This window comes from Ranitomeya imitator, chromosome 2, assembly GCF_032444005.1.
Source record: "Ranitomeya imitator isolate aRanImi1 chromosome 2, aRanImi1.pri, whole genome shotgun sequence".
NCBI classification, from domain to species: Eukaryota; Metazoa; Chordata; class Amphibia; order Anura; family Dendrobatidae; genus Ranitomeya; species Ranitomeya imitator.
Window position 1 is genome coordinate 39,410,314 of NC_091283.1, and position 11,715 is coordinate 39,422,028.

The following is an 11,715-nucleotide window of genomic DNA, read 5'->3' on the forward strand; positions in this document are numbered from 1 at the left end:
ATAGAAAATCTGTGCAACTGGCCAACATTTACCAAAATAGAGTAACTTACACCAAATCTTTAGTGTATTAACTTAACTCTGCCACTTCCTTATCAAAGTCAGCAACTTAATGATAGATTTACAGGGAACTTTTTAAGCATAGAAGTACTCTTTCACATTGTTATATAAGAGCCTCAGACCAATATGTCAAATATTGCCAGTGTTTTTCAAATTTTGACTTTTCATGCAAGGAAAAAATCTTGCAACATAAATTTGTTCCACACAGTTTTTAATACAGTTATGTCCTGCCTGGAATATACAGCTTTTTGGATGCTTCTATATAGAAAACCAATTACAAATATGTTATACTTCATGCTATTTGAATTAACAACTCTTTTTCTTATCATTTTTATCTTTTGCTGCAGGTACTAAAAATTAGTATGTTGAATTTATTAATGTCTCAATTTGTGCAAATAATTTGGCGCACATGTAACGATAATTGTCACTCATTGAGTTTTTTCAACATTGATTTTTGTATCTATTTTACTGTGGTCCTGAAATTTTGAATTGATTTATTTCATAAATGTAATGGATCCAAGAAATGTGAGCATAATGACCTTTTTCATTATTACCGGGATCCCAGATGAGCCTTTAATGCAATTTCTTGTTTTCCTCCTGATCCTGCTGATTTATCTCATCACTCTAGGAGGTAATTTAACTATCTTCCTCCTTGTGTGTCTGGATCACCACCTCCATACTCCCATGTACTTTTTCTTGGCCAACTTGTCCATCTTGGACATTAGTTGTTCCACAATAATGCTTCATAAAATTATTTTTTCTTTCATATGGGGAGATAACATTGTCTCTGTTCTCGAATGTTTTGTGCAGATTTTTTTCTTTTTAGCATTCACTTCTGATGAGCTATTGATTTTGACAGCTATGAGTTATGATCGCTATGTTGCTATCTGTAACCCTTTACGTTATCATTCTGTCATGAACTCTAAACTGTGTTCCCTTTTGGCCTTTTTATGTTGGCTTTTTGGTTTTCTTGAAAGTATTCCTACTTTTATGGAGATCCTTAAATTAACATGTTTTAAATCCGTTAAGATGGACCATTTCTTCTGTGACATTATGCCTGTCCTGAAGTTGACATGCAGTGACACATCTTTCCTTCAGCTCTATATTCCCACTGTAGGGGGGGTCCTTATTGGTTTTACTCCCTTTGCCCTTACAGTTATCTCCTTTATCTTTATAATTGGCACCATCTTGTCTATGAATTCTAGCAACAGTAGACGTAAAGCTTTCTACACGTGCTCTTCGCATCTTACGGTGGTCACCTGTCTTTATGTTTCTCTTGTCTTGCAATATCTGAGGCCAACTTCATCCATGAATTTAGGTTCCAATAAATATTTCTCTTTGTTTAATGCAGTTGCCATCCCTATACTGAACCCCCTGATCTACAGCTGAAAGAATAAAGACGTAAAAGCTGCTGTTAGGAGAAGAATAAGATTTGTAGCAGTTTCATCCAATGATTAAACCTATGAGTGAGAAATCTAAAACTCTCATTTTCAGTGCTCATTAAATGAATGCAATTTCTTTGTGAAATCAAAGAACAAGGAAAGAAAAGGAAAAACCTAGATAAAATTGTAACGACTTTGCTTTAATATCTCATAGAAATTTTGAGAACTGAAATAAGTCAGTACATAGTTAAGGCTCGATTTTCCTGTGTCAGAAAACATCGACATCGGCTGCAGACTCTTCACCGGCTGGTGCAAACTAAGTTTCAGGAACTCCAACACCATGAAACGATGCCCATTCGAGGGATGGCTCTCATGGCTGGAGATCAAGTGTTGGTCCGAGACAAGCGGCCTTGGGGCAATTTGGAGCATCGATGGGAAAAAAAACCCTACCAAGTGAAATGCTGAGTTGGGTCCGATGGGCCAGTGTATGAAGTTCAATTTAACAAGTGGACTTGTGCACAGCCTAATTTAGAGGTGCCAAGGTAGGTTCCAAAACCCTAATAATATGTAAGAAAGACCAGGCACTCAACTCATATGCAAGCGGTTTATTGTTCAAGTAACAAAAAACGCTTCAGTCACACAATACGACCTTCATCAGTTACTGTAAACACAATATAAAAACTCAGTGTAAAAAACGAAAAATAAAGTATATACATAAGGCTACGTTCACACTAGCGTTGCGCCGCCCTGCGTCGGCGACGCAACGCGCGACGCACGAAAAAACGCACGCAAATGCGCGCAAAAACGCGCGCGTTTTGCGACGCGTGCGTCGTTTTTTGACCAAAATCGGACGCACAGAAAATGCAACTTGTTGCATTTTCTTGCGTCCGACGCTAGCGTCGGAAACGACGCAAGTGTCGAAAAACGCCACCCTAAAAACGCACGCGTCCCCTATGTTAAACATAGGGGCGCGTCGCCGCTGCGTCGCCGGCGCAACAGCGACGCACATTGGCGGAACGCCAATGTGAACGTAGCCTAATTCAATTCCAAGCAAGAGGATAATGTGGCATGGTATTAAAAGAATAATATTGTACATGGGAATAAGAAGAAACCGATCTTGGCACAATACTAGTAGAAACAGAGTGGAATAATGGTAAAGGGGTCACATACCGTTTTTTAGATGGTGATAAAGAGAGTGTGCCAGAATGGGCAAGCAGTGAGATGCTTCTGTAATATAAAGGATATATCCTATAAGTGAGAAGCCAGATGGCGTGGTGCTGTGTATATGAACTCACATACCCTTGGTTTGGAGGAAGGGGTATAACGTGGATGATATTGCAGCCTGAATAAATGAAAATACATTGGTGGTTCAGTGCATGTGCCTCATGGTGAATCAGAGTGCGGATCCGATGGTGTCTTACCTATTGTGCGACGTTGTAGACGCGGTGTCCACCGCTTATCTGGTGTCCTATGTGAGACCGCTTGTATTTGAGCGCTGAAAGGCAGCAGGAAGTGGCAGGTTGCGCCGACCAGAAGTGGGCAGGTCCCGACGTGACTCTATGGTGGATGGGACAGGAGGTGATGTCAAAAAGATGGTGGTGCGTTCCAAAGGGCAACGCTTGCGTTCCACCCATGTAAACACTGTGTGGCTGCTGTGTGCTTTGTTTGGTAGTGAAAGCGCCATCTTTAGTACCCATATGGAACACAGTACGTGGGCTGAGGTGGAGAAAAAGATAATGGTGCAAATGATGGTATGTGTACATCGACAGGACCCCTGTAAATAGAGAAAAAAAAAAGATGGTACAGATGGTACTGGTACTGCATTGCTGAATGCGTGCAGGGGGATTACATGAGCAATATCGAAGTGCAGATGTGGTGAGACAACAAGGAATAGTGAGTGGCAGTAGGTAGACTGAGTCTGGAGATCAGTATAGACGACTCTAAAGGGATAGAGAAGACATCATTAGAAATTAGGCATGACAAATAACCACATCACTATGACACTTTAAATTAAAGCTAGTAGATCATACTCTCTGTTTAACCCCTTTGAGGCAAAGGTCTCCAAGGTATATCCAGGTAATTTCAGCATACAACACCTTTCCTGACTCAAGACCAGAAGGGGGAGCTCTAACCCAGTTTTCAGGGGAACTTCCCTATAAATTATGGCTTGGAGGGGGGGGGGTTAGTCAGTTCAGTGTGAGACAGCAGACAGTGAAGGAGGAAGAGGCAAGAAGTGAGGAGAATCTGGGAGATAGGAGCTGCGACTGAGCTCACCCCAGGACTAAGCGCCGAAGACTGGACACCGGAGTCCATGTTTGTATGGGAATTTCAGGCCCAGCAATCAAATCCAGAGGACAGGAGATTGCAGGTCTCCTGACCCCAGCTGACACTCCAAGGCACAGCAGGATACGAGAACCCAAAGTCACCACGAGGGAGTGACACCTGGAACAAGCTCAAGCTGCCTGCCATGCAGGTAGTGTTTCACTTAGTGGACAGACTGAGAGAGGGACTTGAGGAGAACTAAAAGCACCAAGCACCCAGGGAACAGGTCAGTAGGAAGGCCTCCAACCCCACCTGACTAGGGGGACTCTGAATTTCTTCCAGGCTGCCTGGATCTCCATCACAAGCTGTGACTTGTGGCTCAGACTGCACCTTCAACCTGGGATTAAAGGTAAAGAAACTGCAACCCGTGTGTCCTCTAGTTATTCCCGCACCCTCAGTCCTGGACCCTCAGTTCTGTACCCCAACTTCCACAAGTCACTTACAGAACTGCATCCCAATGGGCCCCAGCGGTCTCCTTATGCAGCGTCGGCCATTTATAGCTGAACACCATAGGTGATGTCACGAACAATCCCCCTTTTCCCTATACAAACTTTATTCCGATTTCCACCATCATCCATTTTCCATTCTCCATCCCTTTAATTATGCGCCCAGGGCCACGGAATGGGTCATGGCTGCCGTGATCACCCCTTTAAGAGCCGTGCGACCCGGTTCCGAGTACCCCACGGCCCTAGCAGGTGTTGCACATGCATGAGGTATCTGAGTCTGGCACAGCATTTGCAGCTCGGAATTGAAGTTTTAATGAGGACCTGGTGGTTAAGGGAGTGGTATAAGCCTTAAGCTGTGAGATGGCATACCTCATGCAACACCTCAGATTTTTTTTATTATTATTTTAGCCACAATCATCAGTTCCATAGACTACTATTGATAGAAAAATGTAAGAATAGCAACACAAGTAGCACACATGATTTGGAGTAGCTAACGGTAGAGTTGAGCGACCTTGACCTTTTTAGAGTCGAGCCGGGTTTCGCGAAACCCGACTATCTCAAAAGTCGGGTCGAGTGAAATCGGCCGATTATGACGTAAAGTCGGGATCGACCGAAACACGAAACCCAATGCAAGTCAATGGGGCAGCATAGTCGGCAGTGAGTGGGGGCCAGGAAAACACCTAGAGTGCCCATTTTAATCCATCCATTCTTCTTAATGAAGCTTGTCAAGCGTAATTTACCTTATAATAATTGGAAGGCATTTGAAATTGGGGGTCATTTGGCTAAAGTTGTGGTGGGTAGGGCTGGTTCAAGTAATTAGTGGGCCCAGGAAATCTGGACCACGTCACGGCAGTGGAGCAGGGAGAGGTAAGTATTTCAACTTGTGCTGTGAACCTGAGCAAGCAGGGGGGGCCCACTCGTTGGCATTGGCACTGGCACAGGGCCCCTCAAAGTACAGCGGTGTGTTTGCACGGCGGGGGCGCCTCCCACCGGCAGCAACACTTTTGCGTACTATGAGAGGCCCTGTGCCAGTGACGTCGCCAACTAGTATTCCTCCACCCACCTGATGAAGGAACCTGCACTTTCATCTGCACCTTCCTCTTTGTCCCCGTGTAAGGTGGTATGGTATGCGGGAAGAGCAACCTGACTTTCAGCAGGGTCACAATGTTGTTGTGTAGCGTGCACGGGGAATGTTGCGTTATGGGTCAATGTACCAGCAGACTCATCTATCACTGGCTGGGCAATGGGCAGGATGAGGAGGAAACACAGATATAGGCCCAAAGAATAAAGTTGGCTAAATGCAGTTCAAAATTGGTAACACAGGAATAACCAGGGGGCATTGCAGTGGAGGACAACTGGAATGAGAGGCTGACACAGAGAGTAGGCCCAAATCAGTAAGTAGTCGAAATGCAGTTCAAAATTGGCAACCGTAGTAAACAGGCGGCACAGCTTTGTTCAGTGGAGGAGAACAGCAAGGAGTGGCAGACACCGATAGTAGGCCCCAACCCAACTAGTAGGCCAAATGCAGTCTAACATTAACAACTACTTAACGAGCGCCTGAAAACGGAATTTCAGGACAGGAAACCAGGAGAACAGCAAGGAGTGGCAGACACCGATAGTAGGCCCCAAACCAACTAGTACGCCAAATGCAGTTGTTCCGTTTAACCACAATTTAATGAGAGCCTGAAGATAGAAGTTCAGGAAAGGCAACCTGGAGAACACCTTGGAGTGGAACACACCATCTCTCTACACCCCATACCCAATTTGTAGGCCTAATGCAGTGTAGTTTCCAAGAACTACTAAACGAGAGCCGGAAGATCGAAGCTCAGGAAAGGCAACCTGGAGAACACCTTGGAGTGGAACACACCATCTCTCTACACCCCATACCCAATTTGTAGGCCTAATGCAGTGTAGTTTCCAACAACTACTAAACGAGAGCCGGAAGATCGAAGCTCAGGAAAGGCAACCTGGAGAACACCTTGGAGTGGAACACACCATCTCTCTACACCCCATACCCAATTTGTAGGCCTAATGCAGCGTAGTTTCCAACAACTACTAAACGAGAGCATGAAGATCGAAGCATTGGCGAGGAAACCTGGGGAACACCTTGGAGTGGAACACACCATCTCTCTACACCCCATACCCAATTTGTAGGCCTAATGCAGCGTAGTTTCCAACAACTACTAAACGAGAGCCGGAAGATCGAAGCTCAGGAAAGGCAACCTGGAGAACACCTTGGAGTGGAAAACACCATCTCTCTACACCCCATACCCAATTTGTAGGCCTAATGCAGTGTAGTTTCCAAGAACTACTAAACGAGAGCTGGAAGATCGAAGCTCAGGAAAGGCAACCTGGAGAACACCTTGGAGTGGAACACACCATCTCTCTACACCCCATACCCAATTTGTAGGCCTAATGCAGTGTAGTTTCCAAGAACTACTAAACGAGAGCCGGAAGATCGAAGCTCAGGAAAGGCAACCTGGAGAACACCTTGGAGTGGAACACACCATCTCTCTACACCCCATACCCAATTTGTAGGCCTAATGCAGTGTAGTTTCCAAGAACTACTAAACGAGAGCCGGAAGATCGAAGCTCAGGAAAGGCAACCTGGAGAACACCTTGGAGTGGAACACACCATCTCTCTACACCCCATACCCAATTTGTAGGCCTACTGCAGTGTAGTTTCCAAGAACTACTAAACGAGAGCCGGAAGATCGAAGCTCAGGAAAGGCAACCTGGAGAACACCTTGGAGTGGAACACACCATCTCTCTACACCCCATACCCAATTTGTAGGCCTAATGCAGTGTAGTTTCCAAGAACTACTAAACGAGAGCCGTAAGATCGAAGCTCAGGAAAGGCAACCTGAAGAACACCTTGGAGTGGAACACACCATCTCTCTACACCCCATACCCAATTTGTAGGCCTAATGCAGCGTAGTTTCCAACAACTACTAAACGAGAGCATGAAGATCGAAGCATTGGCGAGGAAACCTGGGGAACACCTTGGAGTGGAACACACCATCTCTCTACACCCCATACCCAATTTGTAGGCCTAATGCAGCGTAGTTTCCAACAACTACTAAACGAGAGCCGGAAGATCGAAGCTCAGGAAAGGCAACCTGGAGAACACCTTGGAGTGGAACACACCATCTCTCTACACCCCATACCCAATTTGTAGGCCTAATGCAGTGTAGTTTCCAAGAACTACTAAACGAGAGCTGGAAGATCGAAGCTCAGGAAAGGCAACCTGGAGAACACCTTGGAGTGGAACACACCATCTCTCTACACCCCATACCCAATTTGTAGGCCTAATGCAGTGTAGTTTCCAACAACTACTAAACGAGAGCCGGAAGATCGAAGCTCAGGAAAGGCAACCTGGAGAACACCTTGGAGTGGAACACACCATCTCTCTACACCCCATACCCAATTTGTAGGCCTAATGCAGTGTAGTTTCCAAGAACTACTAAACGAGAGCCGGAAGATCGAAGCTCAGGAAAGGCAACCTGGAGAACACCTTGGAGTGGAACACACCATCTCTCTACACCCCATACCCAATTTGTAGGCCTAATGCAGTGTAGTTTCCAAGAACTACTAAACGAGAGCCGGAAGATCGAAACTCAGGAAAGGCAACCTGGAGAACACCTTGGAGTTGAACACACCATCTCTCTACACCCCATACCCAATTTGTAGGCCTAATGCAGTGTAGTTTCCAAGAACTACTAAACGAGAGCCGGAAGATCGAAGCTCAGGAAAGGCAACCTGGAGAACACCTTGGAGTGGAACACACCATCTCTCTACACCCCATACCCAATTTGTAGGCCTAATGCAGTGTAGTTTCCAAGAACTACTAAACGAGAGCCGGAAGATCGAAGCTCAGGAAAGGCAACCTGGAGAACACCTTGGAGTGGAACACACCATCTCTCTACACCCCATACCCAATTTGTAGGCCTAATGCAGTGTAGTTTCCAAGAACTACTAAACGAGAGCCGGAAGATCGAAGCTCAGGAAAGGCAACCTGGAGAACACCTTGGAGTGGAACACACCATCTCTCTACACCCCATACCCAATTTGTAGGCCTAATGCAGTGTAGTTTCCAAGAACTACTAAACGAGAGCCGGAAGATCGAAGCTCAGGAAAGGCAACCTGGAGAACACCTTGGAGTGGAACACACCATCTCTCTACACCCCATACCCAATTTGTAGGCCTAATGCAGTGTAGTTTCCAAGAACTACTAAACGAGAGCCGGAAGATCGAAGCTCAGGAAAGGCAACCTGGAGAACACCTTGGAGTGGAACACACCATCTCTCTACACCCCATACCCAATTTGTAGGCCTAATGCAGTGTAGTTTCCAACAACTACTAAACGAGAGCCGGAAGATCGAAGCTCAGGAAAGGCAACCTGGGGAACACCTTGGAGTGTAACACACCATCTCTCTCCACCCGATACCCATTTTTTAGGCCTAATGCAGTGTAGTTTTCTACAACTACTAAACGAGAGTCGGAAGACCGAAGCAATGGCAAGGAAACCTGGGGAACACCTTGGAGTGTAACACACCATCTCTCTCCACCCCATACCCAATTTGTAGGCCTAATGCAGCCTAATTTCCGACAACTACTAAACGAGAGCATGAAGATCGAAGCTCAGGAAAGGCAACCTGGGGAACACCTTGGAGTGTAACAAACCCTCTCTCTACACCATGGATGGGCTGATTCTTAGGAAGGAAGGCTGTCGGAAAGAAGCAGGGCGCGTCCGAGGGTGATTATATTCTTATTAGGTATATACTCACCCTCGGACGCGCCCTGCTTCTTTATTTGTAATGAATGTTTATTTGCAATGTGGTTTTGACTTACTCTATTTTTTTGGTAAATAATGATTTTATTATTTTCATTGTTTTGCATCTTCTTGGCAATAATATAAAGAAGACGTGACAGGACAACACTCGGTGGATGCCATATCTGTGTTTTAAATTGAAAAAAACTTTCAGTTAACTACTTGCAGGAGAAAGTTATTGTAGCTGGTGGCCATTTTTAGTACTGTACCAGATTTTTTGTTGTATGTGTTTGTTTTTAATGTTAAAATGTCTGCATTTGATATCTCTCCAGTATTTTCTTTTTTATAAGCAAAATACTTATTTTTATATTTTCTGATGTTGGTTCCAGGGGTACACGGGCAGCAGTGGTGTGGTCAGTGGAGGCCTAGTGGAAGGAGTGACCGCAGACAGGCATCGAAGGCCTAAAGTAAAAAAATTGGGCTGGCTGTAGGCAATTTTAAATTGGTTCCAGGGGTACACGGGCAGCAGTGGTGTGGCCAGTGGAGGCCTAGTGGAAGGAGTGACCGCAGACAGGCATCGAAGGCCTAAAATAATAACACATGGCTGTAGGCAATTGTAAATTGGTTCCAGGGGTACACGGGCAGCAGTGGCCTGGTCAGTGTAGTAGTAGTAGAAAGAATGGACCGCAGACAGGCATCGAAGGCCTAAAATAAAAAAATTGGGCTGGCTGTAGGCAATTTTAAATTGGCTCCAGGGGTACACGGGCAGCAGTGGTGTGGTCAGTGGAGGCGTAGTGGAAGGAGTGACCGCATACAGGCATCGAAGGCCTAAAATAATAACACATGGCTGTAGGCAATTTTAAATTGGTTCCAGGGGTACACGGCCAGCAGTGGTGTGGTCAGTGGAGGCATATTGTAAGGAGTGACCGCAGACAGGCATCGAAGGCCTAAAATAATAACACATGGCTGTAGGCAATTTTAAATTGGTTCCAGGGGTACACGGGCAGCAGTGGCCTGGTCAGTGTAGTAGTAGTGGAAAGATTGGACCGCAGACAGGCATCGAAGGCCTAAAATAAAAAAATTGGGCTGGCTGTAGGCAATTTTAAATTGGTTCCAGGGGTACACGGGCAGCAGTGGTGTGGTCAGTGGAGGCGTAGTGGAAGGAGTGACCGCAGACAGGCATCGAAGGCCTAAAATAATAACACATGGCTGTAGGCAATTTTAAATTGGTTCCAGGGGTACACGGGCAGCAGTGGTGTGGTCAGTAGAGGCATATTGTAAGGAGTGACCGCAGACAGGCATCGAAGGCCTAAAATAATAACACATGGCTGTAGGCAATTTTAAATTGGTTCCAGGGGTACACGGGCAGCAGTGGCCTGGTCAGTGTAGTAGTAGTGGAAAGAATGGACCGCAGACAGTGTTGTGAATTCTGTGACTGAGTTCACTTCTGTGGTCACAAGTGGTATTGCAGTCTCTGGGCTTCCTCCCTCAGGTGTTTTGGTGAGCTCGTTGGCTGCCTTGCTATTTAGCTCCACCTGAGTCTGTCTTCCTTGCTCCTTGTCAATGTTCCAGTGTTGGATCTGAGCTACTGCATCTTTCCTTGGGCCTGCTGCTCTGCTAGATAAGTGCTTCTAGTTTGTTTTCTGTTTTTTCTGTCCAGCTTGCTATTAACTTTTGCTGGAAGCTCTGAGAAGCAAAGGGGTGCACCGCCGTGCTGTTAGTTCGGCACGGTGGGTCTTTTTGCCCCTTTGCGTGGTTTTCGTTTTAGGGTTTTTGTAGACTGCATAGTTCTCTTTGCTATCCTCGCTCTGTCTAGAATATCGGGCCTCACTTTGCTGAATCTATTTCATTCCTACGTTTGTCTTTTCATCTTGCTAACAGTCATTATATGTGGGGGGCTGCCTATTCCTTTGGGGTATTTCTCTGAGGTAAGTCAGGCTTGTATTTCTATCTTCAGGCTAGTCAGCTCCTCAGGCAGTGCCGAGTTGCATAGGTAGTGATAGGCGCAATCCACTGCTGCTTATAGTTGTGTGAGGATAGATCAGGTACTGCAGTCTACAGAGATTCCACGTCTCAGAGCTCGTCCTATTGTTTTTGGTTATTGCCAGATCTCTGTATGTGCGCTGATTACTGCACGCTGTGTTGCCTGATTGCCAGCCATAACAGTACAAGGAGCCACACCAATGATTCCCAATAGAGGGAAAAAAGAAATCCTGACATCATTTTTTTTTCTTAGCTCTGTCTTCAGTCTTTTTTTTCCCCTAGACATTAGAGTGCTTCAGGACACAGCTGTGGACATGGATATTCAGGCTCTGTGCTCCTCAATGGATAATCTCGTTGTAAATGTACAAAAGATTCAAGATACTATTGATCAGAAATCGATGCTAGAACCAAGAATTCCGATTCCTGATTTGTTTTTTGGTGACAGAACTAAGTTCCTGAGCTTCAGAAATAATTGTAAGCTATTTTTGGCCTTGAAACCTCATTCTTCTGGTAATCCTATTAGGATTATTTAGTCTAGAAAAAAGACGACTGAGGGGCGATCTAATAACCATGTATAAGTATATAAGGGGACAATACAAATATCTCGCTGAGGATCTGTTTATACCAAGGAAGGTGACGGGCACAAGGGGGCATTCTTTGCGTCTGGAGGAGAGAAGGATTTTCCATCAACATAGAAGAGGATTCTTTACTGTTAGGGCAGTGAGAATCTGGAATTGCTTGCCTGAGGAGGTGG

At 45.4% G+C, this 11,715-nt stretch overlaps 1 protein-coding gene across 1 annotated transcript; it reads left to right on the forward strand.

The window, feature by feature from the left end:
- The first annotated feature begins 410 nt into the window (after positions 1–410).
- On the forward strand, positions 411–1,958 carry LOC138667158 (olfactory receptor 6C1-like). The gene has a single exon (XM_069755454.1). The coding sequence runs from the start codon at positions 568–570 to the stop codon at positions 1,444–1,446; it is 879 nt and encodes a 292-aa protein (XP_069611555.1). The 5' UTR covers positions 411–567; the 3' UTR covers positions 1,447–1,958.
- Positions 1,959–11,715: the final 9,757 nt, after the last annotated feature.

Bases quoted from the DNA above. Each gene is read 5' to 3' on its own strand.
- LOC138667158 (XM_069755454.1), top strand. From the start codon at position 568: ATGGATCCAAGAAATGTGAGCATAATGACCTTTTTCATTATTACCGGG.